Source organism: Protopterus annectens, chromosome 11.part0 (genome assembly GCF_019279795.1).
Source record: "Protopterus annectens isolate FY-2018-M chromosome 11.part0, PAN1.0, whole genome shotgun sequence".
NCBI lineage: Eukaryota > Metazoa > Chordata > Ceratodontiformes > Protopteridae > Protopterus > Protopterus annectens.
Genome location: NC_056745.1, coordinates 75,013,196 through 75,036,931, shown reverse-complemented (window position 1 = coordinate 75,036,931; position 23,736 = coordinate 75,013,196). Strand labels below are relative to the sequence as shown.

The window sequence follows — 23,736 nt, the reverse complement described above, 5'->3', positions numbered from 1 at the left end:
CACTGGTTAGTACCGCATCCTACACTTGTTAAGACCACATCCTGTACACTGGTTAGGAACACACCCTCTCACTGTTTAGGATCACAACCTGTACAGAGGTTAGGACCACATCCTGTACACTGGTTGGCATCATACCCTGTACACTGGTTAGCATCACACCCTGTACACTGGTTAGGATCACACCCTGTACACTAGTTAGGACCACATCCTTTACACTGGTTAGGACCACATCTTTTATACTAGTTAGTACCACATCTTGTACAGTGGTTAGGAACACATCATGTACACTTGTTAGGACCACATCCTGTACACTGGTTAAGACCACATCCTGTACACTGGTTAGGACCACACCCTCTCACTGGTTAGGATCACAACCTGTACACTGGTTAGGACCACATCCTGTACACTGGTTAGCATCACACCCTGTACACTGGTTAGCATCACACTCTGTACACTGGTTAGGATCACACCCTGTACACTAGTTAGGACCACATCCTTTACACTGGTTAGGACCACATCACTTATACTGGTTATTACCACATCCTATATGATGGTTAGGATCACATCCTGTACACTTGTTAGGACCACATCCTGTACACTGGTTAGGACCACATCCTGTACATTTGTTAAGACTACATCCTGTACACTGGTTAGAACCACACCCTGTATGTGCACTGGTTAGGACCATGCCCTCTTACTGGTTAGGATCACAGTCTGTACACTGGTTGGGACCACATCCTGTATGTACACTGGTTAGGATCACAGCCTGTACGCTGGTTAGGACACATCCTGTACACTGGTTAGGACCACATCCTGTACACTGGTTAGCATCACACCCTGTACACTAGTTAGGACCACATCCTTTACACTGGGTAGGACAATGTCTAGAATTATTTCCTGAAGCAGCTGCCTGACTGTTTCATATTATGCCTGGTGTACAAGGCCTTGTCAGACTCCACTCTTATGTAAATCCTGTATATCCACAAAACAAACAGCAACAGAATTTTTCTAAAGATTTAAACCTTGCCTGTGATATAAATAAGACTTGCTTGAGAGACAGGTATGTATCCCAGAGACTAGCCCTTCTCTTGAACAGGCTCCCCATCCTAGTGAAGCAGAGTTCCTTCCTAACCCAATTTAACTGTAGCTTTGACAAATGTATTGTATTGGGAACAGGCAATTTATCCCTAGTTTGACACCTAGGTATCTAATGGACACAGGCAGCCTGTAAACACTCCATCTCCCAGCCCCCTGTTTGTAAATGTTTTATCTACTAAGCCCCTGCTTACACTTATCAAGGGTACCAAAAACTTGTCAGAGATTTGGGATGCATGGCTAGGCTTAAAAAGGCCCCTGTAGTTGTTAGCCTAGTAAGCAACTATGAACCTATGAACTAGAACTTCAATCAAATCCTGCACCTTCTGTACACTGGAGCTTGGAATCTCCCATTCTGCTCTGGGCAAATTTAGATCTCATAATCTGTAAGGGTATGTAAACTAGATTCCAATCCTTCTACATACTTAAACCATTCCTGGTTTGCTTTTCTTCCTTTTCTCTGACTTCACATCTGATGCCCTCCTCTACATAAATTGTTATTCCACCTCAGTACTTCACATCTGATGCCCTCCTCTAGATAAATTGTTATTCCACCTCAGTACTTCCCATCTGATGCCCTCCTCTACATAAATTGTTATTCCACCCCAGTCTCTCTCACCTCTGTCATTCCTGTACAACCTGTACCAAAGCATGTCCATGTTCTACCACCTCCAGTCATTGACCATGTTTGTATACCGACATTGTTCACCCTCCCCTCCTACATCACTGCTTACAGTTCCCCAGCCATGGTCCAAAGGAATAAGTGTGCACAGCAGTCTAGCTGTGCTGACCTAATCATTTCAATTATTTGAATCTGCAATAGTTGAAGTGGGGTCACTACACCCTGCTCAGATTATTGATGTGGGTTCGTGCTGGGTTATGTGAATGAGAGTGCATGCATTTGTGTATGTCTCAGTGTTACGGTGTATTAGAGTACTAGGACAGTGTGTGAGTTGGCCTTTTGGTGTCAGTGTGTCTGTGTATATGCACCTGTGTGGACAACATATATTCATATACAAAAATCTAAAGCTGCCATGTAGTAAATCTGTGCATAAAATGTATAATTTTTAATTTATGATAACTCTGCACTGCACCGTTAGAAAGGCTTGCACTATTAGCGATTAACACCAGTTGTATTACCTTTGTAATCCCCAGCGCTCCAACATTTTCACTGTAAGATGTTGTCCCATTGCCAGTACCCCAAGCTCCAGCAATAAGGCAGCCAATACCCTCCATACCAATTCCACGGTTAATTGCATGCCTTGGAGGGGGAGGTGCACCACATAAACGAGCACATGCATGATAGTCGCCCATAGATTCCACCATGGAGGATAGAACACCAGCTAGAATTCCAAAGACACCAGCCAGGCTGACAGTTGGAAGACCCCACTGCCCTAAAGATAGAAAAATCAAGAAAAAATTATTATAATTTCTTACATTGAAAGGATATTGTAGCATTAATGTACAGTACAGTACCTGAAAACTAGATTTATATAGTTGTTTGCTTAGTGAACAGCAGCAGTGTTTGTACTATAAATTGTATGAAAAAATATCTGAGTTCAGCTGTTCATTCAGCATGAATCATCTAGATGATTGCCACTGTTGAGGTGATACCCCCGACCCCATGTGCAAAAATGAGAAAAAGGGGTTTTGGACAGATGGAGTTTATGCATTAAAACATATTATGCTACATTCAGATAAACTTTCATATCCAGGCTTATGGTTCTTTAAAAAAATGGTACTTATGCATTCTGAATGAACAGCTGAGTTCAGATATTTTTCATCTGAACATAAATTACCAGTTAGATTGTGCCCAGGCTAAGTCTGGGTGCAGTTAAGAATATGAAGGACTGGACACAACATCTAGGCATTACAGCTTGGTGAAAGCTTTTGTGAGCTGCAGTTTTATCACTACATCATAAACAGTATTTCACAGACAGGGCTTTGAATGGAACTGCCATGAAGAAAGCACTAAGTAATGCTGTCCACCCTGGGGTGAACCATTACCTCCAGCCATCATAAACACTAATTCACAGACAGGGCTTTGAATGGAACTGCCATGAAGACAGCACTAAGTAATGCTGTCCACCCTGGGGTGAACCATTACCTCCAGCAACTTAATGTTGTGATGGTGTAAGATTGGTGGGTGGGGGTGCAGCCAGCTGTAGAGCTCAGTGCATGGATTTCTATAACTACCGAACGGAGCTCCAGTAATGGCCCGTACATATTTTCCATGTACTGTCTACAGAAAATTGTTGCTGTTTCCCCAGAAATGTCAGGAAGCACTGCTGAGCCATACGTGTGACTCACTGTTGCATAAATCGGGTGAGTGCATCTTTCTAATCTGGACAGTTGTCTTGAGATCTGTGCTAAGGAGAAACAGCTTGGACTGAATCATAAGCTGTTTATGCTTAGCAATATTTTATGGATCATTGCCAGCTGTTTACTTATACTTAACCAGAAGTACCCCTTGCAGCTAAAAGCAAGTTTCTTGACCTTTGGCCAAAAGTATCCGTACCATTTTGCATATTATACCTAATTTCTTGCCATTTACACGTGACACAGTCAAATGGGGGCATATTTATGGAGATAAGAAATAAGGCACCTCAATAATTTATCACCATTGTCTGAAAGATATAAAACATCATTTGTTACATGAAATGCATCATTTAAATATCATGTAATCAGCAGGAACAACATAACATTTCCTGGACCAGTAGCCACTTGCAAACTATCTGAATATTTTTAAATGGTGACTATTTGCACAAGTAGATTTAACAGTAACAGTTTTAAAGGCTATTTCATATCTTTATTTTAAAGGAATATTCCAGAGGTTGTCTTTGCATAACCTAAATGCTGAGGATTTGAATGTTTCTTTAAATGTAGTATGGTGTTTCTGTAGCTGTTTACTTTTCAGAGTTATCAATTTGTTTTCCTGACACTACTCATCTATTCCTTGGCTGGCTGTTGAGATCACTGTGGAAGTCCCAGCAAGTTAAATTCTGATGAACCTAACATGGGCTGTACTAATTCAATGCATTTGAAATTCCATCCCCAGCACACCATCCACCATCGCCTTTTTCCAATCATTCTCCTAATATACAAACCTCAACTTCTCCTACTGTTTTCCAACAACACCGACTTCTTATCCTGTCTCTACTTTCCATTCTACCACTTTACCAGTACATATATGTCTTGTTTTTGCGGTAGCTCACTCATAAGAAAGACCACTGGAAAACTGCACGCATATTTTTCTGCAATTTTCATGCCAGTCTATACACAATAGGTGTAATTATTGTAATTTATTGCATCAACTAAATTATGTCTGAAATGGTAGAAATTGTTTAAGATTCAAGCAAACCAGAGGATGAATGGCAACAGTGTAACAAAGTGTGATAATATATTATAAAGAAAGAGTTAATAAGCCATTTTCAAGTGCTTTTATTCTAAGCTTGGTTTTATTACACCTGTCTATTGTCAGAGTTCAGTATCATCTGAACCCTGAGTTAAAACAAATAACTAACTTTCCAGTGACAGATAAGTTGAACAGTAGGTGTAAGAAGAGAAGAACATGTTATGACTTACTCTAGTGGAGCAGTGACCACAGAGTTTTGTTATGCACGGCTGAGAGATATGTCTCTTCCATTAGTATTGAATAATAAAAGGACTTTACATCTACACAAGGTTTAGATGACTTAAGTATTTAAAACATTAAAAGAAGATTATATCATAACAAATTTAAAAATACATACATTTTGATTATATTTTGATATTCTACTCAATGTTAGTGTATCAGACCAAATCTTAAAGTATCTTATTATATGTCCCAAAAATGGCTGCTATGAGGACTACTGTACTGACATAATTTTGTTTTTCAGTGTCTTTGGTCTTCCCCTAGACTGGACTTTGAAAAGCTATGCTATAACATGTAATCCATTTGTTTCTCTCCATTTAGTTACGTATCTTTAGCAATGCGAGCATTTTTTTGCAGTGTTTTGTAAAAGCAGAATTAATACTTTGTAACTGAATTACTCAGATTCATAAGCTTGCAAAAGCCATACAAAGTCCATTTCCATTTTTGCCAATACAAAAGCATTTTTTGTTTTCGGTGCTGAAAGTTATAATCCTTAAAAATGTTCCAGATCCTCCCTATTCCACATTCCTGCTAAGACTGAAAATTATCAACTCCATTTATTCATCAGTGACTGACAATTATTACTTTAAAGATCTAGCAAGTCAAATGATAGCTCTAAATAGTTTTAGATATTGTCCATAATTTAGTAGTTACATGGGTAAAAGACCCACTTCACTGGTCACAAATTTGCCCCTTTGTTTATGCAGGGCTGCAGTATAGCCCATCACTGTTTTTTAATACAAGTTTTCCCAACAATTAACTCTGTAGAAAAAAGAGCTTAATTTTAGCTCTTAATGGTATTTCAATGAAACCATCAAAATACAATCTCAGGATGCCAGTGCCATGGTGTAGAGGGATAAAGCTCTAAACTGGCAGCTTGGGAATCTGAGGTGCTGGATCCCAGGGGGAGGGATGTTCATTTCATCAATTGTGGTCCCTGAAGAAAGGAGTAGCCCTCAAATGATTCTGGAATGGGCATAAGGTAGGGGACAGACAAGCGGGTAGGTTAGAACATGAAAAAATTCCCCCTCACAGAAGCAGTTGCTGGCAAGACCTCCCAGGATGCCCTTAAATTCCACACTAGTCCCAACTGAAATAAAAAAAAAAAAAAACAATGTCAGTACAGGGGATGCAGGCGGGGCTAGTAGAACCCACAGTGAATGAAGGCACTGGGACTGAAAAAAGTGTGAGGCGGGGGGGGGGTGGGCAAAAAAAAGCATAATCTCAGGTTCCAGAACTGTGCATGGTACACAATAGTACATGATATAGAATCGAAGCTGTCTAGCCTTTGTTATGCAGTGTGAAAAAAAGTTCCTTTCTGAAACAGCACACTATCTGAATTTTTGAATTGGAAAAAAGGTGGAACCTTTATGATTTGTGGCAGGGAAGCAAGTAGAATTGAAAAAAATATAATAGCGCTGAATGGTCTTTGGACATTAACTATAAAGAGATAAAAATAACCTGAGGTAATGTAAACTACTTGCAGAGTGGAGTTTTCATTTAAATAAGTTCAAAGGAACTACAGATGGTGACTCTATGCATATTTAAGTGGTCCAGCTACATGCCCATACAATGTATAGAAGGACACATCAACCCCTTTACAAAATACCATTTCAAAAAGGTCTTGTTCTTTTCACTTATTTTTAAATAAAATAGCTTTATTAACAATCACTGTTTTAACAATTTTCTGTATTTTTCAGAAAACATAGGCCCAGAGTACCTGAGTGAATGCCTAGTATGTATATATGTATACATACAGCATATGTATGAATGTGTTGCATTGCTTGTCACTAATTTTTACAAGCTTTGAAGATATGTTATGTAAAGGTCAAGCTGCCTTGTATTGAGGAAAAACTCATATGGAAAGCAACTGTTGATGGCAACAAATCTAATAGGTAACTGAACTGGGCAGTACAAGTTGCAGCATATAATAACAATGTTATGGGCCAGTGGGATTGGGTACTAAAAGCCATTTTTTTCTGTATTGTTTAGAAAGTATTTCAACAATTTTTGAGAGCATTTTCTACAGCTGTTTAGTGGCCTTGCTTATAAAGACGTTTTTAACATCAAATATCATAATTTGTACTTGCAGTGCCATTAAACCTTGGCTACACTGAGGTAGCCAGTCCTAAAGAGGAACATTCCCACCACAGTCATACTTGTTCTTATGTGGTATAAATAAGGTCCACCAGCACAAACTATGGTCTTATGAAGACTTTGTTTTACAGTACCTTCTGTACACTTCATCTTCCATTTGTAATTGACCACCTCAGTCTATCCAACAACTATTCATGTCAACATGCATATGAGAAATTAGCAAAAGTTTAAGAGGGTGCTACACAACACTCCCCCACGTACCCCATGTGCATACATATTCAGTGTAGCTAGGCAGATTACTGTACATACTGCAGTACATAAACAAAAATATATTAGTATCATTAGCAAACAAAAAAAAAGAATAAACATGCTAACATTCATTTTCTAGTCCTCCTTCAGAAAATATTTCCTGCTAATAAGCCAGATTATGATTTAACACGTTAGCAGTCACATTGCAAACATTAACTATCTCCATACCTTTCAGATGTTATCATTTAGTAGAGTGCTATGATTTTGGCCCTCTGATTTATCATTGCACCTCCTGGATTTATGATGTTCTATGCAAAGTAAGACCAAGTTATGAGTACGTACTTTATCAAGTACGTAAACTAACCATGTACAAAAATTCATTATCACTGACAATACAGGGCATAGTATATATACAGGACTTTTATTATGAAAAATCACTGACTATAAAGAGCTTTGTATATACAGGCCTTCTTTTGTGAAAAATAAGAAAGTGGCACCGCTACTGTCCCTCTGATGTGATTTTTAATGCTTGGAGGTTGAAAGGTATGACTATCCCTAGTTTAATGCAATTCAATACAATGGCAAAAATTCACCATTTATTTGTTTATAAAAACAAAGTAAAACACTCGCTGTGCTACTAACAAGTAAGAAACTGACAACATCGGTTTCAGGTGAGGTTTCTGATTGGAGGAGACAGTCGATCATTGTTCATACTTAGTGCCCATTGAATGCACAAAGGGTGTGACTGCAGCCTGAGAACAGTGAAGATTTAATACAATTGGAGGAATATTCCCTCTAAAATTATGGTTTCTCAGCATATGCCTCCTTCTCTGAACACTATGATCTCAGAGTTAGTATAGCTCTGTATTAAACAGGATACAGAGGAGGGGCACAAACATACTACTCATCCTCTTAGAGCAAAACATCTGGACAAAGCCATAAACATTGGGGGCACAAAGGCCCAAAAGGTTTTAAATACTGCTCTTATTAACTTAGAAAGTTGACAGAATAACATGTTTGCCATTAGCATAATTTTTTTCTGAAGGGTTTGAAGTCTGAAACTCAAATGCTTGTCATCATTTTGTAGATTTCATTCTCAAGGATCTTTTGCCAGAAAACCAAAAATTTATGAGGAACAGACCAAAAATACGAGGAGGCAAAAATATGGACATTCTGAAAAATCTGGACAGCTGAGAGCACAACACTCTAGATAAGATAAAACCTCCCTGTAAAAATGCCTTAAAAGTGCAACAGTGAAATTTGGAATTCAATGTTTTTGATTATAATCACAGTTTAATTTTCAAAGAGTTTGGACTCACAGCACCAGACCATACACTTCCAATAGGGAATACCACTTCACAGGTTCATAGGTATTTACTAGGCTAATGATCACAAGGGCCTTTTTAAGCCTAGCCATGCATCCCAAATATCTGACATATTCTCGTACAAGCAGGGGGTTGGGAGATGAATCATTTACAAGCTGCCTGTGTCCCTTAGACACATAGGTGCCAAATCAGGGATGAATTTCTTTTTCTCTAGCCAATTGTCCAAGTTACAATTGAATTTGGTTAAGGAGGATATCTACTTCACATAGATGGGTAGTCTGCTCCAGAGAAAGGGTAGTCTCTGGGATACCTATCTGCCTCTTCAGCAGTTCCAATTTATATCATATACAAGGTTTAAATCTTTAGAATGGGTAATTATGCTGCTGTTTGCTTTGCGGATACGCAGGAGGTTCATCAAAGCGAGGTCTGACAATACCTTGCATTCCAGGTATATATCTCTGCTCAACAGCCTGTAGGGGACAGAATATGGGGAAAGGGTCTTGAGGCAGTCTGCAAAGGGCATGTTACTTACACCCTGTATTCTTTTAGTGAGGAACCTCTGAGGATGTTATTATTGGATATGCCTGGTTACGTATGTACCAAAGGGGCCTTGTACTCAATGATAGGTCTGATGAATGCCTGATACAGTGGAACAATGACTTCCTTGGACCTAGATGCCTTACCTTTGCTTATATATTGCACAGCTAGAATGATTTCCTCACTTCTGTAGACACATGATGGTCAAAGGCTAGATTACTGTCTATATGTGTCCCCAAGTCCCTGACTACTGGATCATCTCTAAAGGGTTTGTTGTCAATATGATAGTTACCAGAGGTGTATGACTTCCTGAAGGATACTATTATGCATTTCATGGCATTTAGTTTTAGTCCATGGCTCTGACACCAGTTGTTTGTCTTTGTAAGCCCTTCCTGCAGAACATTTCTGTTGATGTGGGTTTCAATGACAGCTCCTAGTTTGCAATCACCAGCAAATTTTGTCAGCTAGAGACTACTGACATTGGCCTTGACTTCAGAGAAGGAAATGCCAAAAAGGAGTGGTCCCAGGACTGATCCATGAGGGACACCACTTGTGACTGGTCTCTTTGTAGAGGTAGACTCCCCATTTCTAACTTCCTGGATCCTGTCTGTGAGTCAGCTGGCTATCCACTGGGTGACATAAGGTTTTATACCTAACTTCTTGAATTTGCCAACAATGCCCATGTCAGGTCAAGGTAGGCAGTGTGAACCATTTTGATCTCATCCATTGCTTTGGTGACCTTCTCAAAGAAGTCCATCAGGTTGAGTAGACAAAACCAGTTTGAGTTGGGTCCAGTGCCTGGAGGTTTCCTATGTCATTACTGGTCATTTTCATGATAATTCTTTCCATGGCTTTGCATACGAGACTAGTGAGACTTATGGTTCTGTAGTTTCCAGGGTCTGTAGATGGACCACCTTTCCGCAGAGGGATGACTGTTGCTGTTCTCTATTCATGAGGCACAAAGCCTGTTTGGAGGCTACAGTTAAATAGCAATTCCAGAGGTCCTGATAGATCATGTTTCATGCTTTTTAGAAGGCATCTTGGAGATAATGTCTGGGCCCACTGATGCAGCGTTATTCTCCTTAGAGAGAATATTAAGGATCTGTCCCCTAATGATAGCAGGGGGAGTTATATTTGATGGTATTTCCTGAGGGAAGGTTGAGGGGGAGAGAGGGGTAAGGTTGGATCTGAATTTTTCTGCAGGTAGGTCTGCTATATGTTCTAGCTCAGTATAGGTGGCTTTATTAACAATGAGCTCTGCACACAATTGTGTATTGCCTCTGAGGTTGTGGACATAGCTAAATGATGCCTTGTAGTTATCCTTGGTCTGGGAGGCCAAATTTACCTCAGATCTGGCTTTGATAGACTTTATTTGTCCTCTGAGTTGTTTGTTTAGTTTGATGAAAGTGCTTTTATCCTGCTGGGAATGGAACCTCCTAAATTTTGACATGATTTTCTTCCATCTGTTATACAGCCTATTGTTGTGATTCCACCAGGGTGGCTTGTTTTTTGAGTTAGTTCTGTACTTCTTCCTGGTGGGTACAGCCGCCTCTATGCAGCTATTAACATGCTTGTATAGGATTTCTGTGAATAGTTACACATAGCCAGTGGTGTCTTCAAGGTTTATGGGGTTTTAAAAATTTTCCAGGTTTTCACTTAATAGTAGAAAGTTAGCCCTTAGACTAGTTACTGAATTTTTTAGGGTTAGCTGGGGTTCCAGGTTTTATTTTTACTTCACATTAGACCATATTGTGATATGACCTTACCAGAGAATACATTGCACTAGGAGGCATGCAACACTACACTAGGGGGTGTGCAGCACTCTCCCATATTAGTGAGGACCAGATGCAGCATGGTTGTACCCTTGGTTGGTGTATTGACAATCTGGTCAAGGGATTTTGTGTTTATAAAATCCAGAAATCTTTGTGCCTGCACATTTGGTTTCATATATGATTTCCAGTTAATAGTGGGGTAATTAAAGTCACCCATGAATATGTTATTGGGTTGGATGGTGAGTGTTTCCAATAAGTTTAAATACATGGTATGGGTTTCTTGGGTCATAGAGGGGCACCTACAGCTTGCAAGGAAGTGGTATAGGATTCTTCCTATGGTGATTTGAACATAGAAAGTTCAAGTGCATTGTCCTGTTTGTCCAGCCTTGAGGTATATTTATTTTTGATGTAAATTGAGACACCTCCACCTTTAGTCCCTGTCTGTGTAGTAGCTGGTCTAAATATGTGGAAGGCATTATAACCTTGTACTATCTGTGTGCTCTCTGTGGCATTAAACCATGTCTCAGTGACCACACAGACGTCAGCATTCTGTAGGGTGAGGGCATCTTCTAGGGAGTGGAGTTTTTTGTTTAGACTCCTAACATTGAGCAGTAACACCTTTACATCTCTTGTTGTTCCTTAACATAAAATATTATTTAATTTAATTTGCTATGTCGGAAGTACTTTCACTTTAGCATTGTCTAAAAAGGCACTATGGAGGAAGACAATGTTTTAGTTAATATTCAAAAGCCTAGAGGGGGGGAGAAGTGCAGACCATCCCTGGCAAAGCAGCGTGGTCTGTTGATCATCTCCTTCCATGATGACAACTATTGCTCTCCCTTAGAAGGACACCAGAAACTAAGCCAATTTTTAAAGTCAGTCATCTTTTGTTCATTGTTTTGTGGCATCATCCCTGGATAAGATAAAATGTTGTTCAGTGCTAGGTTCATACCAGCTTGGGACACATATTCCAAGAGCTCCATGATGTCTCTCTTCATATAGTCTAGGGAGATACATCTTAGGTTATTTACACCCACGTGGACTATGACTGTTTCATACTAGTACCTGTTGTTCAATGACCTGAATGTGCATGTAACATGGTGGATCCTGGCCCCTGATAAGCAACTGACCATGACTTTCTCCTTACTCACCCTGGTGAGAGGGATGTTGGTGTGTCTCACAGTAGAGTCTCCAATAACCATAATGTTGGATTGTGTGGTGGCTTGCCTTATGGAATTAGAAATAGAGGCTCCATGAGATGTGGCTGTATGGGTTGATGTGGGTGTTTTGAAAGAGTGCATTGGGGATGCTGTGGTTATTTGTTATATGTACTTCACATGTAAGTGCCTCAGCATATGTGGATCTATGTGTCTGCTTTGAATTGGGTGTGATGGGTGCAGTGTATGTACTTCTGACTTTAGGGGTGCTTTTATGTGAGAGCTTTGCCTCCACTGACATTGTGTAAATACATTTCTCACATGCCATAGTTTGTTTGTAGAATTAACTGGTTGTCAGTAAACATGAGACAATTTCTAAATTGCCTCAGGATGCCCATATTCACTAAGCTGGTAATGGAGATAGTGGGAAAGTTCATATCCATGGCAACAGAGCCTATTCAGCTGGAGTAAGAATATAAAATAATGTCAGGAATATCTGTTTTACACTGCAACCTGGTCGTACTGTGTGCAACTAGGTACTGGTGAAATTTCAGTGGTGCTTTTACAGGGAAAATTTCAGCTCAAGGTTTCTGCATCTATACTGGGCACTGCTAAATACTTGAGGGGAAACTAATAAGTAGACTCTGATGATTTATGGCTGAAGTATTTAGACAGATATTCCGAAGTTAGGTTAGACACCAGGAAATCAAGCAGTATTTATTGAAAAGAAAATATTAGCTCATCAAGAGGGATGAAAAGAGGGGAGTCACCTGAATGGATACTGCCTGGCTACTACTATTACTGGTCTCACCACAGCTTCACACTGCTGGGATACAATGCTTCTTTGCTTCTTCTTTCAATGTAAGCAAAACAGTAGCACCAATCCCAAGATGAGAAGCAGGCCACAGGCTTTGGTGATCCACAGTCTTGTCCCAGATGGTGCAAGGGTCTGAAGGCTTGATGTAGCCTTTTCCTGGTAGATGTCTTGAATAGCAAGCAGACCAATCAGGAAGGTCAAATACGGACACTCACTGCCCAAAAAAAAAGCAGTTAGGAATCAATGCAGTCTGGTTCTTTTCGCACCAGGAGCAAAACATAAACACACATTCAAAGCTGGCACATATGAAAGAGTTTTTAGGCTTTCCAGTGATTGACCGTTTCCAGGAAGTAATGTCCCTGTACTCCTTCTCTTACCAGAAGAAAAACAGAAGAACTAATCCCAACATGACTGCTGAGAAGCAGAGTGTGGGATTTCCAGTAATTGGTGGTCTTGGAGTAGATGTTGCAGTTTTTAAGGGTAAGATGGAAAAAATGGTTTAATATCCTTAAGAGCTGCAGTGTGCACTAAACAGTTAGATATGAATGGGGGTGACTTAAGCTTTAGCTATCTAAGTGGATGGCCACTAATTTTAAAATAGCAATATAGATTGGAAGAGGGTGGGTACTTTGTATTCAGGCTTTATGGAATACAGGGGGATGTCCAACATATTTAAGGAGTGATTTCACAAAATGGTAATTTTGTGCTTACTCACAATAGTCAATGAAAGAAGAGAGGGAAGGAGAGGTGTGACCAAATTAAGATAAGGGGCAGGCAACTAGAAAGACAGTTGAGTTTAAAGACACAACAGGAGCAGGGTGGAAGGGTGGGGAAACATAATTTCTGTGTGACTCACAAGAGACTCAGCTATGGTCTCTTTCCTTGTTTAAATATGCAATTAAAAGCAAAATACAAGTAAAACACAGTGCAAAGAAAATACATCACAATCTATGAAACAGAAGAAAGCAATTAAACAATACAAAATACAAGAAAGCAAAAACAATCTAACCTTTCCATCACAGCAAGTTGTGGGAGAGTCTAGGTAAGTTTTTCCAGTAACTGACAATGTTTTTTAACACATTTCTTGAATTATCACTTGTAACATAGTCAAACTTGCATTTATATAAAAGTAAACAAACCTTATTAAAATGTTCACATTTATAAACAATATACATCACATATGTTCTTCTATACAATATAATCTCTCTGACATATAAATTGTTCAGTTCCTGCCTCCTCTTAAACCTCATCCTTCCTCCAATTTTTTTCTGCATGCATTGTTCCCACAATTTCCATATTTTCCTATTTAATTTGCTCCTACCCTTTTCTAAAGATGCTGGTTGCTGTTCTTTTGTCTCTATTACTATATTCACTACTTCCAGTACGGTTGGTTTAGACTTTGATTTCCATTTTCTAGTAATCGCTTATTTTGCAGCTACCAGAATAATGAAGTTTAATACAATTGTCCCAAATAAACAGCTCATAACACAAGCCTTGTAAAATCTAGTAACTGACAATGTTGAATATTTTTTGTTGCTTGCAGTAACCAGCTGTCATCTTCTACTTCAAAGTTATTTGCATTTAATTAGGAAATATGGAAAAAACATATTTTTTACATCTCTTGTTGTTCTTTAACATAAAATATTATTTATATAAATACATATGCCACACAAAGATATTCATGCTGAACTAATGCTCACCCGATTATATTTCTTGTTTTAATTAACGTTCATATTTGTTTATTAAACAAAAAATATTTATTTCTTTATAGAACTACAGACAGACAGTGGAATATATGTAAATGTAGTTCTAAAGATGGACATAGGCTCAAAGGTTCATGGGTAAGTACTAGGCTGACTGCCCTTGAGTGCCATTTTAAGCCTAGCCAGGTTCCCTTTTTGTGCTTAAATTAACCGATTCTATATCGTTAGAGATTGGCCTTAGCCATCCCATGGTCAATGATTATATATTTCCCCTAATAAGTATAACTGGGGTCACACCACTGGTAATTTGAGGGGACACATGCATGGGATAAAGCATTTAGGAGTTGCCTCTGTCCTTTAGTAGTACATGGGGCAGTCCTGGGGGAAATTTTCTGTTTCCCATTTATAGGTCTATGCTGTGCTTGAATATGGACAGGGATGAACTTCGTTTTATGTGGACAGGGAATATGTTCCAGAGCAGCAGTATCCTCTGAGAGATATACCTGGCCCTCCAAATTGTTCTGTTGATGTCACAGAAGAAGTTTGTATCCCTACACTGAGTATTTCTAATACTGTTTGACTTGCTGATGTGCCATAAATCCATCAGTATTGGGTTGGAGGATGCCAGACTCAGGTCACCTCTTAGCAGTCATGTCTTAACATGTGCACACCCAGTCATCATCATTTACTTAGCCATGGAGACATATTAGTGGCATCTTATTTTTTATAACTTTGAGCGATGGTCTGCTGTCACCCATACAGTAATTTTGCCAAGATACACAATAATGCAGACATAGCCAAAATCCCCATATAATTGTGGTTTATACTGCATATAATGCAGTTTCTCAGCTTCTCATTGTTAGCAAACCACTTTACTGTAGTTGTTGGTGGCAAAGTAACATCACCAAGTGAGACAGGGTGCATACCATACCTTTCTTCAAGGAATGCTCCACCAGTTTGTAGTTACTACGCTGATTAGGGCAGCACCAGTGCTAATTAGCAGGTAATAAGACTGCCAATGAAGGCTTATGTCCTTCCTCATTTGCAAATGTAGAGTAGGGAGCACATGCATGTATGCATCTTTCTATGAAATTGCAACCATTCTGCTTTCTCTTACAAGGCTGGAGAAATGCCTTGCCAGAGTGAAAATTATTTTGAAATCCAGCCTATAATGTTTGCATTCAGTAGACATTCCATGACTTGTACAGAAGGTCACTAAGAATTCACAACTCATTTAAAGATCTGGGAGGCATTCTATCCAGTCACAACTTTTCAGGGGTTCTCGGGGGTTTTCCATTTTTTCCACATGCATTCTATTGTATTTTCGTTTTAGAAGAGCAAATGCAAAATATATGACTTCTTTTATTTATTGTTTTGTTTTAATATTAAAAATCAAAAAGAGTAATCATTTAAATGAAGCTCATCTCATTATGCAGTTTGGTTTGCATTTATGCCATGCTGGTATCTGGTTTTATTTTAAATTTAATGCCTCTTTGCTTTAAATATGTCTTTTTCTTTACCATTTGTCTATTCACAATTAAATTGCCGGGCATATGTGTAAAATATACCACTTGTTTCTGCATATAACTGCAGGTAGAACAAGTAAAACCTTTGAAGTTATTTTGTTAAATACATGTAGCTACTTATAGATATATATATATATATATATATATATATATATATATATATATATATATATATATATATATTATATATATATATTATTTTTTTTTTGCTCTTTAATAACAATGCAGAAGTTACATGCAGGAACTATTACTTGTTATATACAAATTTACATTCTGAAAAATGGTGATTTTACAGGAAAATATCAACTCAAGGAGTCTGCCAAACTCTTGAGGGGGAATTAATAAGTAGACCCTGATGATTTATGGATGAAGTATTTAGACAGATAATCTGAAGTTAGGTTAGACACCAGGACATCAAGCATTATTATTATTTTGCCTTTTTGTTTTTATTTACATTTTGTTTGTTCCAGAAATAAAAAAAAAAGTTTGTGTTTTTTACCATTTTAAAATATTTAAAAGACATGAATAAAACAAATTCAATTAACAGACAAATTTGCACTATGTAATGTGTTGTTTATGGTATATCATAGGATCATAGGAAGTTACTAGGCTACTGGCCCTGAGGCCCTTATAAGCCTAGCCATGAGTTTAGCCCATGATTAGAAGTCAGCATCTGATGGCCCTGTCCAGCAGGGACATGAGTGGAATCCCAGGGGTGTATTTTCTATTTCCCATCAAGCTATCCAAGTTGCGCTTAAAAAGGGGTAAAGAGGTACTCTGCTTGATGTGGAGAGGGAGTCTAATCCACAGATGGGGGGAGCCTCTGGGACACAAATCTGTCCTGCCAACAAATCCTATTGATGTAACAGACCAGGTTGAGGTTGTGCCTGCAGGTTACTCCAGTGGAGCTTGACTTGCAGACATGCAGCAGTCCCATTAAGACGGGATCCAAGATCACCTTGTATGCCAGACAAAGGTCACCTCTGAAGAGTCTGTATGAAACTGAGTATAGGGATAGGGCTTTTAGCCTATCTGTATATGGTAGACTTTTGAGGCCCTGAATTCTCCTAGTGAGGAACCTCTGTGGTCTCTCCAGCTGCTGCATGTGCTTTGCGAGGTACATGCTGAACGGCGCGTTGTACTCAATAATGTGCCTTATAAGGGAAGAATACAGGGATGTTATGACCTCCTTGTTCCTGGATGAGATACCCTTACTTATGAGGTGGGTCATGTAGAAAGCTTTCCATACAATGGAAGCAGCATGGTAGTCAAAAGTAAGGTTGCTATCAATCTGCGTGCCCAAATCCCTCACAACTGATTGCGTGTTTAGGACATTGTAATTAATGTGATAATTTGTGGGGACATCACTCTCCTCAAAGGGGATGATGCATTTTTTGGTATTCAGCTTCAGGCCATGTTTCTGGCACCAATCATTTGTCTGGATGAAACCCTCTTGGAGGATGTTCACGTCACTAGGGGAATTGATGACAGCATACAACTTACAGTCATCTGCAAACTTGGTCAGCCATAGCCCATTGGTTTTGGCCTGAACCTCAGAAAAGTATATCCCAAATAACAGAGGCCCCAAGACCAAACCCTGGGGTGGTCTGCTCAATACAGGTCCCTATTTTGACTAGGTGGGTTCTATCAGTGAGCCAGTTAGCTACCCATCTGGTAACATATGGATTGATGCCTTGTTGAGAGGTTTATCTATTATGCCCAAGTTGGAAATAGTGTCAAAGGCTTTGGCCAGGTCAAGGTAGATGGTGTGCACCATTTTCCCCTCATCCATGGCTTTGGTGACTGTTTCAAAAAAGTCGACCAAATTTAATGGACATGATCTCCCCTTGACAAAGTCAAACTGTGTGGGATCAACTGTTTGAAGTTTGTCAATGTCCTTGTTATTTAGGTCCGTGATAATCCATTCCATGGCCTTGCAGATCAGGCTAGTTAGGCTGAGGGGTCTATAATTTCCCAGATCGGTGGACTGACCAACTTTGTGTAAAGGGATGACAGTGGCTGTCCTCCACTCAACTGGGACAAAGCCGGTAATCAGGCTTTGGTTGAATAGGGCACCTAATGGTGCTGCAAGTTCCTGCCTGAGTTCATGTAAGATGCAGCCTGGGATGTCATCAGGTCCAATGGAGGCTGTATGTTTTACCTTTGAGAGAGCAGTGAGGACCTGATCCCTAGATATAAGGGGAAGGGGGCAGATACTGGGAATGTCCCGATTTATTGATGGGGTGGACAGAGGGGTGAAATTTTCACTGAATCTGTCAGCCAGCAAGTTTGCTATATCTATGGCATTTGTATATGTGGTGTCCTTGACCAAAAGTTCTGAGCAGAACTGGGTGCTTCCTTTGAGAGTTTGGACATATGTGAAGAAGGCCTTATGATTGTCTCTAGTAGATGTGGCCAAGATCTGTACAGATTTCATCTTTTAAGTTATTTGGCTTTCAGTATAGAAAATACAGCTTAGAAACATAAAAAGGGTGTGGATGACATAGGCAGGATACCAGTAATTCAAGTAATTTCAGTTTTTAATGGTGTTTATGTACCTGATTAATATGCATTGCATCTCCAGAGCCTAAGATACTTATTGCTGAAAAGGCCTATATACTTCAGTGACTATCAAGGCTATTGCTGTCCCATCTCTTATATTCCTGTCAGAGACTCCAAACATAAATGGAAGTTGGGGTGAGAGCCAAGACTAAGTGCAATCTAGCTTCTCAAAATCATCTGTGAAAGCACACTTCATAAGATTTGCAATATCTTATAAATGATATGAGTTACAAAATGTGTAAAACATGAAAGCTCTTCAGTAGGCAACGTGCCATACACTGGTGTAAGTATCAAACATTTGTCTGCAGATGCTGGTTTTGTATCGCAGATTTAAGAAAGAAAAATATTTTCTATGACAAAACATATCAGTATTATAGTCAAACAAATTATTCTATCCCTGTAAGTGTGCAACTTAAATCCAGCATGTCAGCAGGAAAAGTCTGAGAAATTTACAGTGATGCATGACAAGAAGGGTTATCAAACTCTTGTTTTGTACTATTTCAGAATCTTCCCAAATTATGCATATATAATTCATTCATTTCAAAACAATACTAATCTACAAAACCAGCACTGGCAACACTGGATGCTTTGATGTTTTGCATAAGATGTCATCATTTGTTCAGCTATAGGTTACATGACTTTTATGAAATTAATGCAGTTATGAAAAATATAGCTAATAATTATAACTGCTTTACCAAAGAATAGTTATATCTCAGAATATCTTTACGTAGTCCAAAATATTTTTTTTTTTTTTTTCCACTAACACCTACTGCTTGCATACACCATACCAAAATAGACAGACTGCAATTCATCTGTGCATTATAAAATAAAACATGGAAAATCTCACAGCAAACATTCCTAAATAACTCCAGTTTTATACATCTTACACTGACTATTGCACTTTTTATGCTTATTAAATCATGTCAACTTGTAGATGCCAACTTGCAGTCTTAGTTTTAGAAGCACATCTGCATCAGGACTACAAGGACGTTTCCTATAAAATGAGTATGCTTTCCCAAGATTTATGGGCACTCTGTTTTTCTGATAAGAAAACTCTTATAGAAAGCAATGAGTTAACATATGACTATACTCAATTCTGCATCTGAAATTTCGTAATTTTATATTTTGGTCAAATGCTTTGGATAGTTCAAATATTACATCAATAGATAATATTAAAAATGTTAAATTATTACATTTTAATAGATCATTAATTTTGGACTTTATTATTAATTTAATGATTTTTGCCTCATATTTTATCTGTTCCTCATAAAGTTTGTGGTTTTCTGGCAAATCCATTGAGGACTGAAGTCCCTAAAATAATGATGGACATTGAGTTTCGGACTTCATATCCTTCAGAAAGTGCATGGTAGCATAAGGTTCTTTTGTTTTAGCAACTTCCTAATTTTATAAGAGCAATATTTAAAATTGTCTCTAGTTTTTGGGTCATTGTTCCTCCCCCCATTGTTTTGGCTTTGTGCAGATTTCTTATTCTAAGAGATTGATATGTTCACCAGCATTTTTGTGAACAGATGCAAGCTTTCATATAATAGGGAGAGTTTCTTTTCTGGGTGTTCATTTTAGATATTTACAGAAATATGGAACATTATTTCTGTATGCATGATTAATGCAAATAAAACGCATTTTCTTTCTAACTATAACACAAATGTCAGTGATATTTTTCAGCATCACCCAAGGTTTTAACTGACACCTTGAAGTAGTTTGTACACAAACTGGATTTGGCAGCATTAATGCAAATATGGAAGTAATATTCATTTTAATGTGTAGTTGCTGGACATGACCTTTGAGGAGCCTAGCCCAATTTCTCCATAGCACTCTATTTTTAAGTGATTCGCTGTGAGTTGCACAGTGCCATTAATACAGCCAGGCTAAAACAGCTGATAATATCTCCAGTGTAGTACATTTTATACTGGAACGTTTTTTTCACAACGGTGCTCCTTAATGATATGTAGTTCGGCTATGAAAGGAATGTAAATAGAAGTGTGTGCAAAAGGTTAAAACAAGGGTTAATATTTACACCGCAGTGCACTCCAGGCAAACAGTTTTGGGATTTTGTTTCTCACATGTTGCATTTTGTTAATTGGCAAGCCGTTTTGTTATGGATGACTTTTTCAAACAATGCGTAGGCACTGTACGAAGCTATGGTTATTGAGTGAAAGTAAACCAAAAGACAATACAGCTGTGAGTAATCAAAGAACGCATCCTCAGGTTTGGGTCATCTTTCACTAACACTGCCATCAGGATAACCCTTACAAGAGTAGGCATAAAACTGGATAAGCTTGGGACTGTGTCCTCAAAGCGATGAAGGTGGAGCTATTAGTCCTTATCAAAATATGGATAATGTGCAGCTGTCATACCTGAGATTGATGCATACCTCTCAACCTCTCTGTGCAAGATCTGAACAAGGCCTAGAATGGTGGGGGGGACAAGGACCCAGAAATGGGGACATATTTTGGGTATTGCTCTTATAAACTTGAAAAGTGGCTAGAATAGGGGGATTTCTGTTGGCATGCATTTTCTGATGGATATTAAGTCTGAAACTCAAATCTGTCAGTATTTAGTGACTTCAGTCCTTGGTGTCATTTTCTTTCAGTTGCTCCCATTGGGTCGCCACAGCAGATCACCTGTTTCCATTTCTTCCTCTTCTCTGCATCTTGCTGTATCAAACCAACCACCTACATGTCCTCTCTGACCACATCCATAAACCTTATCTTAGGCCTTCCTCTTTTCCTCTTACCTGGCAACTCCATCCTTGGCATCCTTTTCCCAACATCCCTCCTCGGCACATGTCCAAACCAGTGCAACCTCGCCTCTCTGGCTTTGTCTTCAAACTATCCAACCTGAGTTGATCCTCTAATATACTGATTCCTAATCCTGTCCTTCCTTGTCACACCCAGTGCAAATCTTAACATCTTTAACTCTGCCACCTCCAGCTCTGACTCCTGTCTTTTTGTCAGTGCTTCTGTCTCCAACGCATATAACACAGTTGGTCTCACTACCCTCTTGTAAACCTTCCCTTTCACTCTTACTGGTACCCATTTGCTACACGCTCCAGGGACCTAAACTTTGTCACCACAATAAACAGAACATGCTGGAGGGATAGATTCCTGTCCCAGAGACTTCCCATGCTCTGGAACAGGCTACCCATTCATGTCAAGCATAGCTCCTCATTAGCCATCTTTAAGAGAAATCTTGACAATTGGAATGGAAACAGGAAATTTACCCCGGGGATCACTGCTGTGGTGCTGCTCAACAGGGGCACAGGAAAATAATTTTCTTGGGTGGCAAAAGCCAGGGAACCTCATTTGGCTAGGCTTATATAGACCCCAGGGCCGATAGCCTAGTACATGCCTATGAACCTATAAACCTATAATTGTGAAAATGATTGTAATGTCTGATACAGCAAAAGAGAGCTATCCAGAAATTCTAGATATATTTTAATCGAATTATTAGTAGGGGAAAAGAAATAATACCTTTGCTTTCAAAAATTAATAAATTCGTTCAAAATCTAGATATTAAAGTTAACAGTAAATTTTGGAATTGTTTTGCTCAATATAATATTTCTGTTGTTGATAATTGTAATTGTAAGAATTTAATTTTAAGTTCAGTAAGATACATTTATTCTTGTAATTCTTGGGGAATTTTTACATGGAGATATTTACATACACTTTTTTTTTACCCCGTACTAGATGTATTTTTTAATAAATCTAGTAAACCCATTTGTTGGAGAGGCAAGAAGCAGGTAAAAGCTGGTTGGTTTCACATATTTTTGGCAAAGTGTAAAAGTTGGGAAATACTGGGAAGATTTTCAGAATTTTTTGAAGGCCTTATCATCTGATAATTATGAAATTCCTCAGCTTTTGTTGATATCTAATGCTCCAATTCCCACAAGTATTACTAAAAATAATAAATAATAGTCTGTTTTACGGACCTTGCTAGCTATTGTAAGAAAGATAATAAATTTGAACTGGAAAATCAAATTGGTTGCAGATTTTATGGATTTTGTAAATTTATCCACTATTTGTCAAAGAGAGCTACATATTATTAGAATGGGATCTAATAATTTAAAGCTGATAAACAATCATTGGAAAATGTGTTAATGTTGTTAGACAAATATAACTGTTAGTCAGCTGTGTCATTGCTTTATGAATGAGATGCTATTTGCTTTTGACTTAATTGTAAATATGTTTTTTCTCTCTTCTTGTTTGCTTTTTTGGACATAATACAAATTTGTTAAAAATGTGGAAACATGAGAACATAATATTTAAGTAATTGCTGTGTACAATCTTGTTGTGTTTTCAACAGTTGTTGATCTGAGAGAACTTTCCCTTGGAGTTTTTTCAGGAGTTCTCTTTAGACTGCCTTTTATACTGCTGAGACATAAGTCTTACTCTCAGTGTAAGTGGTCAGTGGTCACTTAAACTCAGCAGGCTGAGAGCAGGTGGTTTGGAATCTCCCCCCCCCCCCCCCGTGTATGTCTGTTTATAGATAGTCCTTACACCGAAGTAAGTTACTTACACTGAGAGCAAGTCTTTTGTAATCGGGACATACTTATATTTGGAGCAACTCTTTTGGAATCTCGCTCAAAGTTTGACAGCGGAAAGAGCAAACTGTACTCCTTACATGTTAAACAGATAGGTATCCAAGTGGCTGTTTTGTTATGGATGACTGGGGTTTAAAGTTACTTAGCAGACACCTACACACAGATACACAGGAGTCAGGGAGTAAGTAGCCATACCATTCTGTGTTATGGCAGCAATTGCCTGAATAGCACACAGTCATGTGACATCCTTTATGCCCTAGATTTACAGGAAAATGAAAAATATGATGCACTATACATTACACCTATCTCCTTAAACTTAGAACTTGCATTTAGAAAATAAGCAACCTGCACATCACCACCCTGACTGGAGAACTAATGTTCTTCAACAAGGTGTTAATCTACAGGTAAGGCCTGCTGAAGAGGAATCTGCTGTTTCACTGTAACTCAGACAGTTAAAAATCAAATGGCCTGCCTTTTTTAAGCTCACTAAACAGCTTGCTAAACAGCACTTTGCTGTTTAGTGATCTTGAAAGTAAATGATAAAATAAATAAAATAAAAAAATAAAATTATGCGTGCATCCGTGTGCACTTGCAATACCACTGAGTTCTGATTCACTGCTTATATTCACTTTCTCCTCCAATGACATTTCCTTTCTGGTGAAATATCCTATGCGTTAAGTGATTTTTTTATACTTGTTTTA

The 23,736-nt window shown here is 38.6% G+C and overlaps 1 protein-coding gene across 1 annotated transcript in view; it reads right to left on the bottom strand.

The window, feature by feature from the left end:
• The window catches only part of LOC122815177 (solute carrier family 23 member 1-like), a 489,586-nt gene that overhangs the window by 105,251 nt on the left and 360,599 nt on the right, over nt 1-23,736 (bottom strand). Inside the window, exon 8 of the mRNA XM_044087457.1 lies at nt 2,236-2,489. Coding sequence (XP_043943392.1) covers nt 2,236-2,489 — 254 coding nt within the window. The remainder of the gene's footprint in view (nt 1-2,235; nt 2,490-23,736) is intronic.